The sequence below is a fragment of the Hyaena hyaena genome, unplaced genomic scaffold (genome assembly GCF_003009895.1).
Source record: "Hyaena hyaena isolate Hyena2069 unplaced genomic scaffold, ASM300989v1 scaffold_311, whole genome shotgun sequence".
In the NCBI taxonomy this organism is placed as follows: domain Eukaryota; kingdom Metazoa; phylum Chordata; class Mammalia; order Carnivora; family Hyaenidae; genus Hyaena; species Hyaena hyaena.
The window spans coordinates 1,502,926-1,520,970 of record NW_024080944.1 but is presented as its reverse complement, the minus strand read 5'-3'; the positions used below and the strand labels follow the sequence as shown (position 1 = coordinate 1,520,970).

The window sequence follows — 18,045 nt, the reverse complement described above, 5'->3', positions numbered from 1 at the left end:
CATATTTGCACAAGAAAGACAAAGGGAAATACAATCTATAGATCCATATTCGAAGAAAAGATCTTGGTTCTCTATCAGAAGATCTGGCATAGACATACGTAAATAGTTAAGATATGTATGTACCTTTTTGTCTGTTTTAAAATTATTCCCCCTTTTTGGTTAAGTAAACTTGTTTGTATCCTGATCACCTTGAATAAATGGGATTCTATGAAATGTGGTCTATGGATTTAGATACTAAGTTCTTCTTGCTATGATACCATAGCAAAACTAATGGCCTTCTATGGATTATGCTTGACCCCAAAGAAATCAACTTAAAAGGTGGAGGTTTTAAGCACTCTGTCAGTCCACTGAAGGACAAACTTTGCCTCTCTGAATTCCTCAAATCACACTGTAGGAAGACGGTTTTCTTTATCCAAACATCCTGTCTGTGCTCTCTCAGGAAGCAAGTCATTAAAATTTCCATCTTGAAGTCAGTTTGCCCAATACACTAGAATGAATGTGATAACTATACAGGAACCATAATCTATGGTGTGACCATGGAGAACTCTGGCTGATGTTATCCAGCAAACCACTGAAATACTCTCACTTATTAAGCATTGATTCTTATCAATTTGGCTCTGAGAGTTAAAGAAATTTCCAAGTTCTAGATAAATCCTGGGATTTACCAGGGATTTTTTTTTTTTTTTTTTTTTTAGAAAACAGAGCAAACATGGGAGAGGAAAAAAATGGAATTTACATGGTGTCACTTGTCAAATATTTACTATATCCTTAGTGTGTGTGCATGGCTGTAAGAAACTATAAATAACACCAATATTAGTGAAGAGGTTCACTAAAGTTACATTAAACAGCAAAAAAGAAATCTTCACCAAGAACCAGGAAAAGACCCCACAATAAAGCATAAACACAACTACCTGGCTGTTTGTGGTAGGTGAGCTCTCTGCTTGTTAAGCAGAACCACCGTTTCTTGAAATTCTTTTTCCCAATCCGAGTTCTTCCCTGAGCTCTTTTATACATCTCACTGCCAAAACAACAGATGTAAAAATTTAGTCACAAATATTAAAGTAGTTCATCCAAAACAAAGAAGTGTTCTTTAATTTTAGACATGAAAGGCTATGTAAGATTATATTACATATATGAAAATGTCTTTGTTATCTATAACTTCTGAATTTATTTTGGCCATGCTATGGGAATAAAGTTTTTAACTAATTTAATATTTATAACCATGCTATTCAGACCTAAAAGGGTCTAACTTTTAACTAAAGTTCCCCTTTAACTTCCAATGATAACACTACTTCAAGAATACGACTTCAAGACAAAAGTACCTTTTCAAAGTACTGCTCTAATACCCATAACTTCAGTGTATTTGTAAAACTACTCTAGGACTGTATGGGCAAGGAATCATGCCCATTTGGCATGAAGTTCATATGCTACTGTGACTTACCTGATGGATGTTACTTGGGCAGTTCTAAGATGGAACAAAACCCAGATTTCCTCACTTCCAGACTCATGCTTTTTGTACTTATGTAACGACTATACTGACACATGACTTTAATCTCTAAATTCATTAAATTATAAATTCATTAAATTACCCTTCTTTCAGGTGCACAGGCTCACTTGTACCACTGGACTCCTTAGTTTCAGTAGATGAAATTTCATCCAAGAACTAAACAGGGAAATAGGCAAAAATTATACTTTGTGATAACATACATCAAAAATTCAGTTTATCTTAATTATCACTTATAATAGTGTAAAGTTCTTTACTGACGAATATACATAATTGTAATTTCTAAAACAAAACACATATTTAATTGCAGAGGAAGTCCTCAGATACACATTGGATAGGTATTCTAAAAAGTTTATGCTCAAGTTACTTAAACTCAGATTATGCTTCCCTATAAAAATAGTTCTATCTATAATCCTTGTAAACTACGATTCTGAAATCTATAAAGCTGTGAACAAAAAGAGTTGTTTATGTTTTGTTTTTGATTTACAGTAAACTCATTTAGGGGTACAACTTAATCTGAACTAGCAAAGACTATTAATAGTCTCTATCTGTCCTACTTAGTGTGAATATTCACACACTGTACTATATAAGGTGTTTGATTAAGGGGTGCTACCCCAGGCCACACTGGTGTGTAATATAATACATAGCATATACCTATTATCTTTCAAAATTCTGAAAAACGGAATTCTGAAATATTTCTGGTCTCAAAGATTTCAGATATAGGATTGTGAACCTATATTGTAAGTCAGGGACCACCAAATTCCAGTTTAGTGGGTCAAATTCAACCTGCAGCCTGTTTTTGTAAGACCTATGAGTTAAGAACAGTTTTTATATTTTTTAAAAGGCTGTAAAATCAAAAACAGAGAAGAATATTTACTCTTTTATAGAAAAGATTTTGCTGACTTCTATTACATATAACTGACTTTAGCCCAGAGAAATAGTATTCCATAATTATGACTGAAATGTAACTAAATGGGTTCTCTGGAATAACCTGGAAATCTAATCGCCACTTATAAACTTCCTAGGGGGAATGTGGGAATGTGGTGGCTCAGGAAAACTGGAGCACCTCTCTCTAGCAATGGCAGGCCACCCCTGTGAAGAGCAGTTAGCTTCATGGATATGCTACCCTGAGTGGTCAAGAGCTTCCTGGTGTGTGGCTGTCTCTTCATGGGGAAGAGAAATTAGTATTTCAAGGAACGATCCTTGTCCTCAGAGAGGAGTCCTATCTTGCCCCATAAATGAACGACCTATTTGTTTAGTCCTTGCTTTTTCCTTTATACTTTTCTATGTTTTCTAAGTCTCACTTGGGCCTAAAAAAAAAACAAAACAAAAAGTACTTTCCAATAGGGATGACAGTGAGGCACAAATGCCTAACCTAAAGCATTTGATGGGCACTCATATTTTCTTAAAACTGGCTATAGACTGCCCACCAGAAGCCACACTTTTTAATATTTTCTAATTTTACTTCCAGCATGTAACAAGGAAATCTTGGTAAGTAAAGGAACAAGAACAGAGTTCCTTTTGCATTACATGTGGTGATATAGAACAAGTGCATAAGGGAACTAAAAAGGTATCCTATCCTCTCTCCAGTTCTCATAGAGGGGCTGTCCGCTAATGGAGGGTAACAGACTTATTTGAATATTTCATTTCTCAGTATTTGCCTGAAGGCATTGATCTATTTATCTGAAAAATATTTACTAATGATAATTACTACATCTAATATTTGTTATAATTATAAGAAGCTATGAGGCAAATACAATTATATCAAGTGAAAGAAAACACAATAATTAAGATGGACCACAGGCAGGGTGAATATAGGTATTTTCTCAGGGCCATCCCTGTCTGCAGCTGTGATCCCAACATTATCAACAGTGCTCATTTTCACTCTTTAAAGTGTCCAGGTTTGGACACTAAATTATACTGTCACTCTGCATATAGAACTATCCAGGTTACCCTTCTTAAACTCTGTGGGAATAGTACACCAACACAAAAGGAGAAACTTCAGAGGCTTTTATAATTTCTAGCGATGCACATAAATAATAATAATAAAACTCTCATATTAGGGCAAAATATCCTACGTTAGTTTAGGAGTCTAGAACCAAATCTGACACAGTAAATGTACTATGGTGATAGTCCATGAGAATGTGAGTGGGTGACACAGGACAGATCAGGAACAGGCTAACCTCCTGGCACCCTTAACTATTTTCCCTACTGACATTATCAACTCTACAGTTTCTGACTAGATCAGGAAAAAAAAAAATCAGCTGCTACCATAACCTAGGTCATAAAAAATGGGAAAACAACCCTAAAACAAAAGACAGTATATCATAATCTTGCCAACAAAAGTCTGCCTACAATGTCCCAAAAATGTTTCAACAATGTTGTACAAATAAAAGGGCAGTTTTTCCTCTGCCTTTTCTTTTGAAAGGCTTTCTCCTCAAAAGCCTTCAGAGATTGCTTAAAAAGATTTTGATTGAACTTGCTCTACTCTAGATGAAAAATTCCAACTGGTTTTATTTTTTTTAAAAATCATTATTTTCATTTACTGACTCCCTATAAGAATTCTAAGCACACACCAAAAACGTGCAAACATATACTTCAACAAAATATATTCCTGGCAGTCAACTGTGAATCAATCATGCTACAGAAATTGAATGACATCTTTAAAATTTGGCCTAATTTTGATTCATTAAATCAGAACTGTGATAAATAAAATACATTACCTTCCTTCAAGCCAAGTTTAGATTACTTCAAAATAACTTTACAAATTTTAGGGTTTTATAATAATGCTACATTTTATTTAGAATCATTTAAAACAGTAACTTTCCTCTACAATAACGTTCCTCAGGTTACTACCATAAGCCTACTATATTTTATAAAATGTTCGATAATTCATATCTTTTTTACTATACGTCAGGCTGCCTACTAAGCCTTTATTCCTAGACGAGAGATTCTCAATCAGAAGGAATTTTGTCCTTCAGGGTACTTTGGCAATGTTTAGAGACATTTCTGATTGTCAAAACTAAAAACATCTTGCTGGCATCTAATTGGTACAGGCCAAGGATGCTGCTAAGCAGCCTACGAATGCACAAGACAGCCCATCATAATCAAGAATTATCTGACTCAACTGTCGACAGCACTGCTGTTAAGAAACACTAAATCTAGCTATTTGTAATTTGTGTTACTAAGACTCTGGCAGTAGCAGCTGTTGTTAAACATTAGGTATTTCCACAGCTAAAAATTCCATAGTTCTGTATGGGAGAAGAAAGGAAGAAAAGGACAGTTCTTTTATATATGATGTACAGTTTGAACATTATTCTTTTTAAACTGAGGATTGACTTCTAGGAATAATATGAAATGCTATTTCCCCAATGCTATATGGTAAGAAAGGTTACTATTCCCAGAATAAAACAATCATACCTTTTTAACTGCTATAATATATCCTTCTTCTTGAAACATTTTGAAAAATTCACACATGAATGTCTCTTTGAAACTTGACTAGGAAAGAAACCACACAGAATTCATGTATGTTAAGTAGAAAACTAAGAATATAATGAATGTATTTTTAAGCTGAGGATTAAGGCCTAAAAGGAATCAATCATATATTTCAAGAGAGTCATAGGATTTGGAATGGGATTTCTTTCAACAGCTGTTAGATGATATGGCACAAACAGATTAATAGAAGGTTCTTGCATCTGTTCACTAGACTCTCTACTCTGCTTAGATATATTAGTTTAAATGAAACTTCTTTAACAGATGACTAAGACACAGCAGCTATCTAAAAGATAGCAATTGGATCTGTGTATGTGTATTTTTGGTTTTGCTTTGTTTTTAATTTGGAAGGGAATGAGTGAGAGAGAAGGGATCATAGGTATAATAACATTTACAAGTGTACATACAGGGGTGTGTGGGTGGCTTAGTCAGTTAAGCATATGACTCTTGATTTCAGCTCAGGTAACGATCCCGGGTGCGGAGCCTGCATAAGAGTCTTTCTCTTTCCTCCCCCCACCCCCTCCCTCTGCCCCTCTACCTGCTCTTGCGTGTGCTTGCACTCTCTCTTCCTCAAATTCAAGGAAAAAAACAAAAGAAAGAAAACGAAAAATGGAAGTGTAACCACAAAGTAGAAAATGTAAAGACATACCTTGCTTTTGGACAGACTCCCCCAGCTCCCCAATGTTTGAATGGTTTTTGAGATGAGAGTTAATGTTCTAATTGTCTGTGCATCCTAAAGAACGTAAAAGGGACACAAAACACCTGTTAAGTTTTTAGGAAACAGAATTCGTATAAAAGGTAGAACAGAGTGAACAGGCTACATTGCTTTAAAACACTGACTGAAAAATGTTCATTCAAACCACTAATGTAGTTAAAATCTAGCTTATGATGGGGCACAACTCACCAGACAAAGGAATTATGAAACTAAAGAAACCAGATGTAACATACAATTCTTCCCAAAGTGATTGTATTCAGTAATGTGTTAATTTCTGAAAGCCATAGTTTAGTTAGTAGAGCCTGATGTGGGACTTCAACTCACAAAAGGTGAGATCATGACCTGATCTCATGATCAAAATCACAAGTTGGACACTCAACCAACTGAGCCACTGAGGTGTCCCTAAAAATTAGTGTTTTAAAAAAATTATTCAGAGGCACCTGAGTGGATCAGTTGGTTGACTGTCTGACTCTTGACTTTAGCTCAGGTCACGATCCTGGGGTCATGGGATTGAGCCCTGCATTGGGCTCTGTGCTGAGCATGGAGAGTACTTGGGATTCTCTCTCCCCATCTTTCTCTCTCTGTCTCCCCCCATCCCCCTGACATCCCCACTGACTCTCTAAGTGTCTCTTCAAAAAAAAAAAAAAAAAAGTATTCATTCGTGTATACATGCTTGAATTTGTGTATGTCTTTTAGCCACAGGGCAAGCTCAATTTTCATATATTTCCTAGGTAAAAACTACATTTACCTATTTTTTAATCTTCTGCAATCTGATTTTCAGGTACTCTACTAAAACTGGTTTCTCAAAATTCAAAAAACTGTAAATGTAAATACAACAACCATTAACTGGTTCCCGTCACCAACCACTCTGTAACTTTCAATACTGGCCTTGACAATTCCATCACTCTGAGGTCCCTGGGATCACTCTTTAGTATGAATTATCTAAAGTCCTCAACTTGGTACTAATCAGGTACTAGTTTTAGATTATATATCTTATGTATCTGCCCTACTCTCCCAATTAGAATGAGAAGTTAAGAAGAGGGGATAAGTTTACATTTAAAAGCAAACTAAATAAAGTTATATGACATAGTATGAACCAGGCATTCTAGCACTGATTGGAAAAGTGATCTAAAAATACCAAGTTTGTGGCTAGAAGGACTTTGTTGCAATATCTGTTACAGAAATATGCAAATCCAAGTCTGAATACAAGGCAGGTCACAAGCTCAGAGGTAGGAGTTCTGTTTATATCCAGAATGCTGCTAATAAGCTTTTTGTGACCCAGAATTCTGCACAGCTTTAGGAACAGAACCGTAGAAAGGACAGTCCTGTGAACAAAAGGACACTGGCCCACTCTCTGTAGCAGCTACTTATAGACTGTTTGTTCTTTGGCAGAAAAGGGTGTGCTGCTGCAGCAGCAGCATGGTTCTATTCAGTTCTCAAAGTTAAATGAATGGGCAAGGTCATACAATTGTGAAGAAGAGGGGTGGCCTTCAAAGCCCAGTTTACCTCCAAAACCCATGTGTCTTCCTTACTCTCTATTAGTCTGTTACGTTTTCGAAGGGCAGAGTGTGCCTTCCCCATCACCACATCACCAGTGCTGAGTACCAGTGTTTGCTACATTATAGATGTTTGAACACCTTATTGCCTAAGAGGCAGGAAAGATCAGGGGTGAGCTCAAAGACTGGGAAGACTGAAGGAGACAGCATTCCAGTCTAAGTTCAAACTGAGTGAGATCAAATCATTTTTCATTAGCTATGTGACAGTGGAGAAATTCCTCAATTGCAATTTTCTTATCTGCCAATGGGGACGGTAACAGGATTGACATTACAGGGAGGACTCAGTAAGTTAAAACACAAAGTACTTAGAAGGCCTAGTACAAAGCCCTAAATAAATGTTAGCTATTACTATTATCTGTTACACAAATTAGCAATGAAAGCAATTAGAGAAGATTATAAAATATTTAGAATATAAAGGGGTAAAAGGAATCATCAAAAATATTCTGTATGAGAAAGAAACAAAGAGCAAAAATAGGAGTTTTAAAATGTTAAGAAACACTTAGATCTACACAGTACACATTCAGATACAAATACTTAAATAGGACTTCAGAATGTTTTTAAAGTTTTTAATCTCATATATTTATAATATCAGATGGATAAAAAGTAAAAATGTGGAGATACCAAACAAATTATGTTCCAAAGTTTCTACACCTTCAGAAATAAATATCTTCAAATTTCTATGAGATTTAAAAATACCTGTAAGATTAAACTAAACATATAACTCATGAAAAAAAAACCACAACCCCAATATTATGGAAATTTATACACAAACACACAATACAAGAGGGTAGATATAATGGATCTTCTTTGCAACTATCATCAAGCTTCAACACCTATCCACATTTTATTACTCTTGTGTAATTACTTTTTAACAACAACAACAAATAGGATTTTTAGCCTTCTTTGAAAGGCTGAAGTGGCCAAGAAAAATGCCCAGTAAATTTAAGTACCAGTTACAAGAAAGCCAGTACCAGTGAAACTGGCTTGTTATTTCATCTTTTTTTATTTTAATAAAAATAAATAAAAATGGAATAAAGCTTTGAGAAGAACAACACTTACTGGATGATGAGGTCGCAAATGAAAAGTATGAGGTGATACTACGGCTACAGCAAAGAAACGAAGAAATACAAAGCTGCTCACTGCAGAGTACTGAACATGAGGGTCATCTGCAGGGAAAAATGGTGAAATGTCATGCACAAAAACACTGAGTTAAAAACAAAGATGACAAAGTAAAAATACTGAAAAAACATAAACTAAATAGGAGATCAATATAATTTGTCTAGTGGGGATTGAGTTGATGAAATGATAGTAATGATTATGACTAAATTAAGGGAAAAGAATCCTCTGGCTAAAAAATCTGAAAGGAATAATAAAAAAAATAACTATAAAATGAAAGGCAAAGCTACCAGGTCTTCAGATATATTTTACTTTGGAGAAATACCTCTTTGCTCATCCGCAAGAAGAGATTCCTGAAACTGCAACAATGAAAGTAGTATCTAGCACTACCTAGTGGTAATACTGAAACCCTTAACACTAGAATACGTTATTTTCAGTTCTAGGATACTGTTTCAATTTTCCTGTCAAAAGTCTTGATAATATCAAAGATGATGCAATTGAAACTAAGTGAAAATCTTTCCTTTAAAAAAGCTATCAATATTCCATATAAAAATGAAGATGAACTGAATACAACTTTTGTTTTTTGTCATATCACCTAAAGCTTGTTTCAGACTGGAGTCAACACTTAACCAGTCAGATGACAGAGATGCAGGTAGTGAGGGATAAAAAAGCCTGTATTTGTTTTGAGTTTTAATTCTTGTAAGTTACTCAACAGGTGGTCATGGGAAGTCATTTAACCTGTGCTGCTTCTTTAGAACTGCTGTCCACTCACTGTCCCCTCCCTGACTCTCCACTCATCTTCCCAGGGTAACAAAAGAACAAATGGGAAAATATGAAATATTTTATGACAACAAAACTATCACTACTAATGAGGAAATGAGAACATATTAACATTTAAGCCAACAAGAAGAATAGTAGACACATTTGCATTTATAAAAAGCCATAAAATGTGTTTTAGATCATTTCTATAATCAGAATTAAACATATTTTGAGGCCAAGATCACTGGGTGGTATAGAGTACAAGGATTACTGTATGCTTTGTATGCTTTGGAATAAGCCAGACCCAGGCTGGAGACCCTTCTTGTCTGCTGGCCATATTTTAGACCTTGAACCTTGTCTGCTGGCCATGTCATAACCTTTCTAAACGTCAGTTCCATTATTTACCTAAGGAGAGCAGTACCTATGAGTGAGTGTGAGAATGGGAGCAGGAGATTATGCATATGGTAGTTGTGGGCATAAGAGCAGGAGATAATGCATATGGTAGTGTAGGCATGAGACTAGGACTGTTCACATACTAAATACTCAATGTGCTTGTCATGATTTAAATCACTATTTAAAAGTGTAATTTCAGTGAGCATCTTGCCATATGTTTACGTCTCTGCTCCCCTTATTTGTGTTGTAAAAACTAGATTTATTATACTTACTCGAAGTTGATTGTTTACATCTTTAGTAGAATTAGCAAAGACATCTAGGTCTGAATTTATATACACGTTAGATAATTCAGCCCTACAACTTTAGCACTGGGTAAATTTAGTGGAAGCGCAGATAACTGTATACACTGTATGTACACATATATACACATACACTTAAAAAAGCAAGATGAAATAGCAAAATTTCCTCAGATGGTTACAGAAATCCACTTATACTCTCACAAAGCTCGGTAAGACTAATAATTTACATAGCTACCTTACCTCCTCTTCCTTCCCTCTATAACAGGCATATGTGGAAAGACAGCTATAGCAAATTTATTTACTTATCAGAGATGCATATAATTAGAGTAACTCCAAATACTGACAGAGATAGCAATGTTTCTAAACAAAGCCTTGACATAGCTGCTTTCGCAAAATTAAAGCATGTTATCAATTGATATAAGTACCTCAACATTCTATGTCTATTGGAACAGAGATGTTTCTAATGTCTCAAAACATTTCTGTAAAATTGTTCCACCACCAAAACCTTAGCATTCTCAAACTGTCAAATCTAGTCACAGCTGTATTGAACTAAAAATTCTCATTTCAATACATGCAAGTGAAAAAGATAGTTGATACAAATGACAAAGGTGTTTTGTTTATTACATTTAACAATCTCATAAGTACCTAGTATAAATGTTTATTGTGTTACAGTTCTAAATGTTTGCCTTTCTTAAAAATAATGGTGGTTTTCTTATATGCTCTTTGTATAAAGTTGTCATTATATTGAAATAAAACTGTATGTTTTAAGATTGAAAGCAGATGTTTCATTAAAAAGCTATAGTGATTTTGAAAAGACTGTACCTATAAACCTTAAACATTTGACAGAAGCCAAATCCACATTGTCTACACAAAAATACCCAATACAGAAAAAGAAATGGCATGTTTTAGTAAAACAAGTCACTTACTAGGAAATCTTTGAGTAGCCATTTGCCTTAGGGAATAAAAGGTATCACACATTACAGTGGGGCAGCTCATACTTGATTTTATAATTGTACTGAATAACTTGTCTACATAGTAGCGCAGATTCTCCTGTAGGATTTAACAAGATAAACATCAGGATTTTAACCTTTACACATTTTCCATAGCCTTTACGGAAAACAATGCAGTGAAAATGAGATTCGGCAGTTATTATCCAGTATTCTAAAGTTCTGCTTCCCTTTTCTAAACATACAATAAAGGACAATTTACATCCTGACTTCATTTAACAAATTAGATTGAGACTAGCTAAATATAACTGCTGAATGTATGAAAGAAACATCACAAGAGTAACAGAGAATAAAATGATCTGAAGAGAAATCAGGGAAATAACTCAGATATGGCAGGCACATGGACACTGTGGCAATTTTACCTACTGCAAAGAAAACTTGTGACTCTAACATCATCATTGTTTTCCCAGAGACAACAAAAATGCTGATTGACCAAGTCATTGTCCCACTGAGCCTGATCAGTTTGACCCCAAAGGAATGGCTAGAATGGAGGCTACAACTAGATACAGCCTTACTCCACCTATTGTTACTAGAGCCAAAGAGACATAATCAAGAACAAAAATAAAGTGAAACCCAATGAGGAAATAAAAATATTCTAAAAACTAGACATGAGAAATGCTGCTAATAGTATGAGCATTAAGAATAAAAAGCACTACATTCTTCCCTATAGCATTATTGAAGATCACGTATGGGAGAAGGCCCATTTTAACGTAGTCATAAAAATAACAAGACTTACCTTATTATTTTCTACATTATCTCCCTCTTTTAATTTAATAGGATCAATTTCACAGGATTTTGAGGATTCACATATCTGGAAAATGGATTAATTTTTCATTTAATGCCCTTTTCTAAATAATTTTACAAAATGAAAATATTACTTTTTTGATAATACAATTTTAAAAAGTTAAAATTGTAAAAAAGTTTATAACCCCCATCCAGAGATAATGTATACAATACTCCAAAAGAACTGGTAAAATTTATTTTTCATATATCTGAAGCTAGCTAAGAACAGAAATCCAGTAACAACAAAAATTATGTAGATTACATTCAATGTGCCCTTCAAGTAAAAATCCACTGATGAAAAAGTAAATCATATATTTTGCTTCTGAAGTGTTCAGCCTTATTCTTTCAATAATACGTGAATGGGTGTACCATTCCTGTCACTAGGTTGATGAAGGGGACGCTATTTCATTAGGCCACACAGATTGTTATTATCAGAGGTATATCCTGTACCTCATCTAGAATAGGTTTTAATGTTACTTTCAGGTAGTGCCCTCCCACTATTTTCATCATCTCGTCCAGACATCGGGTAGCCAAGGAATTTCCTCTAAAAATTGTGTTTGCATCCCTGAAATACAAATAGAAAAAAGGTGAAACCAAATGTAGTAAACAAAGGCTATGAAATCAATAATATGAGATATGGGACTCTGGTTATACATACAATTTTAGTAATTTTTACCAACCATTTAAAAGCTGGCTGTCATTAGGATTTTCAAATTTACCAAAACTACTCACCAGAAATAATATGTTAAAAAAAAAGCAAAATACATTTATGAACTACGAAAGTGGAGTGTGTTTATAAGACAGTACTATGACAGGAATGGGAAGTGACCTGCTTTTCATAATGTCATACATGTGTATATAAGGGTGATACGTAATGGGTGAGGGGAAAAAGAAATCCCTCTGGCCTGGAATTTGATTTGTAACATGTGAATCATTGCAAGCAGCAGCAAAGATTAGTAACAGGAACCTTCAATACTGAATAAAAAAAAAAATCCTTCATTAACTGTTAATGTTGCTGTTGGTGGATACTGTTTGCTAACTTGAACTGCCTTTTATTTCTTGCTAAGCAGTTCTTTTCAGACTCCTATCCAATGAGGGAGGTCAATACAAAAGAACTCAAATTACAAAAACAATTTGGCAAACTAGGATCCAATTTTAACAAACATAATTAACATTTTAATGTAACTCTTACTGTGTATCCTTCAAGTCTAATTCAGCCACTGCAGTGGCAAAAGGAACAAGTTTATCGTGGTGCAGCAGCAGTCGGACAAGGGGCAAAACAGCGTCATTTTTATCTCGACAAATTTCACCCAAAATGTAAGCAGCTGAGGCAGATATCGGCTAGAATATAGAAGGGCGGAAAACAAGCACAAAATCAAGGAAACATGACTAAATGTTCAATTACTAGCCTGAAAAAGCAACTCAAGAATATTCACTATTACTGTTGTATAGAATATTTAACTTTTTAAACTTCTCAGATGAAATTTCAAGCACTTACTGGAAGCACAGTACTGTGGTTCAGATAAATATATATATTGACTATTTTAATTAAACTTGATACTCTGAAATCTTTTCCTCATCATTTATGGAATTATTTTAGCTTTTTCATATTAAATCATACACTTAAGATTTTTAAAGTACCTGAACATCTGGTGACTTTAGCAGCAAAGTTTTCAAAGGACCATAGTACTCTGAAGGAAGTACATAGTCTTCGGTGTAACATATATTTAATCGAAGAGACCCCAGATCATCAGTTTTAGATGACTTGTTCCCATTGTCTCTTGGCTGTAGCAAGTACCTAAAGTAAAAATACAGTCAATTCCATGAGATGAGAATGAGCATACAAATTGGTGAGGTAAACAAACAGCTCAGCTATAAAAACCCTAAGCCAAAAAAGGGAACTTAGTACTTCAGGTTAGGACACTTTATAAGTAGTCAACTATCAATCTTCAGACATTTTAATACTGGTTGTATATTGAACTGGAAGGCTATTTACAGATTTTTATCCAGGAAACAAAAATAACAAGTAATACAAAAATTAACATCTCAAAAGCACTGAATGAAAGCTTGATTAGCTTGCAGATTTAGAAAAAGATAATAAAAAGTAAAACATTTAAAATCCAATGTATAATAAAAAATAAGTGAATTTAAGAAACACACATTTAGCTGAAATAGAAAGACATATGACAAGAAGGCATAAATGATCTTGTTTTAAAGTAAATCCCTGGGGCGCCTGGGTGGCTTAGTCGGTTAAGCGTCCGACTTTTGCTCAGGTCATGATCTCGTGATTCGTGGGTTCGAGCCCCGCGTCGGGCTCTGTGCTGACAGCCAGCTCGGAGCCTGGAGCCTGTTTCAGTCTGTGACTCCCTCTCTCTCTGACCCTCCCCTGCTCACGCTGTCTCTCTCTCTCTTTCTCTCTCTCTCTCTCTCTCTCCTAGAAATAAATAAAAATATTTAAAATAAAAAAAAAATAAAGTAAATCCCATTCCTGTCTCATTTTAAAGCAATTTCTAGGCATCTTACAATTTTATTTATAAGTATTTCAATATATCATTATATAACTTTAAAAAATCATGATTATATAGACATAAACTCTCCTAAGCTTTATCATAAACAATTTTCTACAGTTTGTTCAAATCCAAGGTCCATAGATAGTAACCTGTTGATATTTAAGTTTCTTTTAATCTATAGATTCCCTCTACTTCCGTAAGAAATCAGGTAGTTAGAATTTTCCACATTTGGGATTATGCTAAATCTATCTTATCTCCATGATGTCACTTTTGTCCTCTCTGTACTTCCTGTATATTGGCAGTTAGATCTAGAGGCTTGGTCAGATTCAGATTTGATATTCTGGCAAGAACATTTCCCTGATAGTGCTGTACAGCTCCACCAAAAGGCACTAATGTCTGCTGCTCTTTTTGTGATATTAGCAGTCATTGATGAGCACTGCTTGGAGTCATTAACTTTCACAGATTGCAAAATGATAGTTTTAGAATTCTATCATTCCTCCTTTACTTACTACCTGGAATGCTTTTTATAAAGGACTGTCAGTAATTTTGATATTTACTTTTGATATTTATCATCTATGGGCTTCCCAATACACTAACTTGTTTAAAAACAGTAGGAAGGGTTTAATAGAATTATGTCTATGAAAGACATAATTAAAGACATAAAAGGGAACCAGAGGATCAAGCAAGCAAAATTTGTAAGATGAGGGGATGACAATAAAGGGAGGAGAAATTATATAGAAATCACATCACTACCCATAAAAAAGGAATCTCTATACCACCTCACGCCAGTCAGAGTGGCTAAAATGAGCAAATCAGAGAACTCTAGATGCTGGCGAGGATGTGGAGAAACAGGCACCCTCCTACACTGTTGGTGGGAATGTAAACTGGTACAGCCCCTCTGGAAAACAGTGTGGAGGTTCCTCAGGAAACTAACAATAGAACTACCCTATGACCCAGCAATAGCACTGCTAGGAATTTACCCAAGGGATACAGGAGTGCTGAGGCATAGGAGCACATGTACCCCAATGTTCATAGCAGCACTCTCCACAATAGCTAAAACATGGAAAGAGCCTAAGTGTCCATCAACAGATGAATGGATCAAGAAGATGTGGTTTATCTATACCATGGAATACTACATGGCAATGAGAAACAATGAAATCTGGCCATGTGTAGCAACATGGATGGACCTTGAGGGGGTTATGCTGAGCGAAATAAGTCAGGCAGAGAAGGACAAATATCATATGTTTGCACGTATAGGAGGATTAGGAGGAACTTAACTGAGGAACAAGGGGGAGAAGAAGGGGGGAAATGGTGGGGGAAAGGGATAGAGGCAAACCATGAGAGACTCTTGAATGCTGACAAAAACTGAGGACGGGGGGGGGGGGGGGGGGGGGGGATGGGCATGGAGGAGGACACTTGTGGGGATGAGCACTGAGTGTTATGTGGAAACTAATTTGACAATAAACTATTTGTAAATAAATAAATAAATAAATAAATTCCAGTTTGTTAACATAAAAAAAAAAAAAAAAGGAATCTCTATCTCCAAAGACCAGCCTTCAGAATTTCTACTCTCCAATTTGAGAGATGATGACTTAAAGATTTGCCTGCAAAAACTGCAAATAAGTCTGTTAGCAAAAGTGACCCAGAAGTACCTCTATGGAAAAGTCTAACTGGCTGATCACCAGACATTCTGACAAGGGTATTACTTTGGTCAATTTCCACAATCCAGTATATGTTTTGTAGACCTGCAAATTCAGATACCTAGTTTTATTTAAATTTAACTTGAACTCCAATGACTGAGCACAGAGACTGACATATTTAAATTTCTAAATTTATGAAAAAAAATTACAAAAGTGGTAAAAATTCCTATAATTTTTTTTGCAACCAATATATTTTCTTATGCAAATATTCATTCACAAAAGTAGGGAGAAGAGTGAAAGCATTAATAATGAATACCCTTAACTCCCCTCACTTATCACTTGGCTTCAACAATTATCACCATTTCCTATCTGCAATTAATATACTTTTTTATACCTGTTAACATACTTTTTAGTCTATTTGATTAATACATTTTTTTACCTGTTGGTAAGCTATTTGGAAAGCCATGTTATCAGAAGATACTATGATTGAGTACAAGGATACAACACAGAGACTGAAATAGTCTTAAGAATCTCTCAGCTAAGATAGTAGCTTTGCCAAGGAAACAGTAATACTTCTAGAACAAAATCTCCTTCCCCCTTGCTTGTACTTAAATGGACACTACCTACCCATCTTTGCCTCTTGGCGATCCTTTCTTATTGTTCTAAAATTCCCCTTCTAGTGTAGTGTTTTTCATGTGTAGTAGAATAACATTATCTGTATTACACTTACAACTTGGTTCTACCTCTCTAAGATTGCACGTACTCATCTTAAATCTTAAACAATGTCCCCATATACTAGCCAGATTTACATACTCTGTTTTGATTTATTCTGTAAGAACTTTACTCAGAAAGCAACTTTAATTCCCTCATCTCCAAAGTAATGGAGGAAGGAGTATGTCTCATCCCTTTGTTACTCTCATAAAACTACAAAATACCAGCAAAATAGATCTACAATCCTAACCTGGCATGTTCTGAGCAGAGGGCTTAGGGCAATGCTATGCCGTTTATTAATTTTTATGCAAGCACTGTTTTAGGAACTTCACAAGGTCTCATTCCTGTCCATTTTAAGCTTATTTCCCTGGGTTTCTTTGGCAGCTAAGAAATCCTTATGGACACAAAGTCTCATCTACTTGAAAAAATACAAACTTTCAAAACATGTCACTGAAACTTGAAAAGATCATTTTTTAATGAGTGGGAACAACTTCAATTTTCTTTCTAATAATATTTTATAAAGCAAGGGACACTCAAATATCTTTAATTTCAGATTAAAACAGAGAATATCTGAGTTTTAAATGTATTCAGAAGTACTTACACGAAAGTATAATTTATTAAATAGTGAGTGGCTAAGAGTACAAACTTTGGAGTCAGAATACTTTGTCCAAATCTCAGTTATGTGACGTCAGGCAAACTGATCAATTTCTCTGTGCTTGTATCCTTACCTATTAAAAGGTAATAACAGAACCTAACTGATTTAATCCTTACACCAACTCTAAGGAGGTTATGCAAGTAAAGCACTTAGAATAGACCCTAGTACACAGTAAACACTATGCAGATATTGTTTATATAAGATTTATATTTAACTGTTAGCACTTAAATATATAAATAACTATAAATAAATGTACTTACCTATATAACTACATAAATAGGATTTGGTATTTTACAATGTTGTTTTAAAAGGCTCAAGGATCCTCCTAAAGGATCCCCTGTGGACTAAGTAATCTGGTATGAATTTGAGGTAAAGAGGAAACCCTCAAGATTTGTTAAATCAGGATACATGGCCATGCCTAAGGTTGAGGGATGCAAAAAAAAAAAAAAAAAATCCAAATGTTTTTTCTTCAGTTTTTGAGTGAAGCATTTCAGTTTGAAAGAATAAGAAAAAGGAAATAAAAAGGAATTATTAACGAAAGTGGAATTCATTCCGTTGCTCTCTATTTTTTTATTCAGAGAGGCATAAAAGTAATCCTGATGCTCTCAAGATTCAGCAGTTTGGGACAGTTCTTCATTTATTTATTTATTTTTTATTTTAGAGAGAAAGAGGGAGTAAGTGCGCGTGCAAGCTGGGTGAGATCATGACCTGAGTGGAAATCAAGTTGGACGCTTAACCAACTGAGCCACCCAGGTGCCCTGACAGCTCTTTTTTTCTTTTTTTTTTCTTTTTTAAGTTTATGTTTATTTATTTGGCAGGAGGGTAGGGGCAGAGTGAGAGGGAACAGATAGAATCCCAAGCAGGCTCTATGTTCAGCACAGAGCCTGACGTGGGATTTGATCTCA

The 18,045-nt window shown here is 35.0% G+C and overlaps 1 protein-coding gene across 3 annotated transcripts in view; it reads right to left on the bottom strand.

The window, feature by feature from the left end:
- The window catches only part of RASA2 (RAS p21 protein activator 2), a 119,453-nt gene that overhangs the window by 21,361 nt on the left and 80,047 nt on the right, over window positions 1–18,045 (bottom strand). For 2 of the 3 annotated variants that reach the window (XM_039248535.1, XM_039248537.1), the window contains exons 10-19: window positions 13,266–13,422; window positions 12,817–12,965; window positions 12,075–12,189; window positions 11,578–11,652; window positions 10,761–10,884; window positions 8,327–8,433; window positions 5,646–5,729; window positions 4,925–5,002; window positions 1,590–1,663; window positions 909–1,018 (exon numbers count right to left, since the gene is read on the bottom strand). In XM_039248535.1, the coding sequence (XP_039104466.1) occupies window positions 909–1,018; window positions 1,590–1,663; window positions 4,925–5,002; window positions 5,646–5,729; window positions 8,327–8,433; window positions 10,761–10,884; window positions 11,578–11,652; window positions 12,075–12,189; window positions 12,817–12,965; window positions 13,266–13,422 (1,073 nt within the window). The remainder of the gene's footprint in view (window positions 1–908; window positions 1,019–1,589; window positions 1,664–4,924; window positions 5,003–5,645; window positions 5,730–8,326; window positions 8,434–10,760; window positions 10,885–11,577; window positions 11,653–12,074; window positions 12,190–12,816; window positions 12,966–13,265; window positions 13,423–18,045) is intronic. The other variant, XM_039248536.1, reaches the window with a different exon arrangement.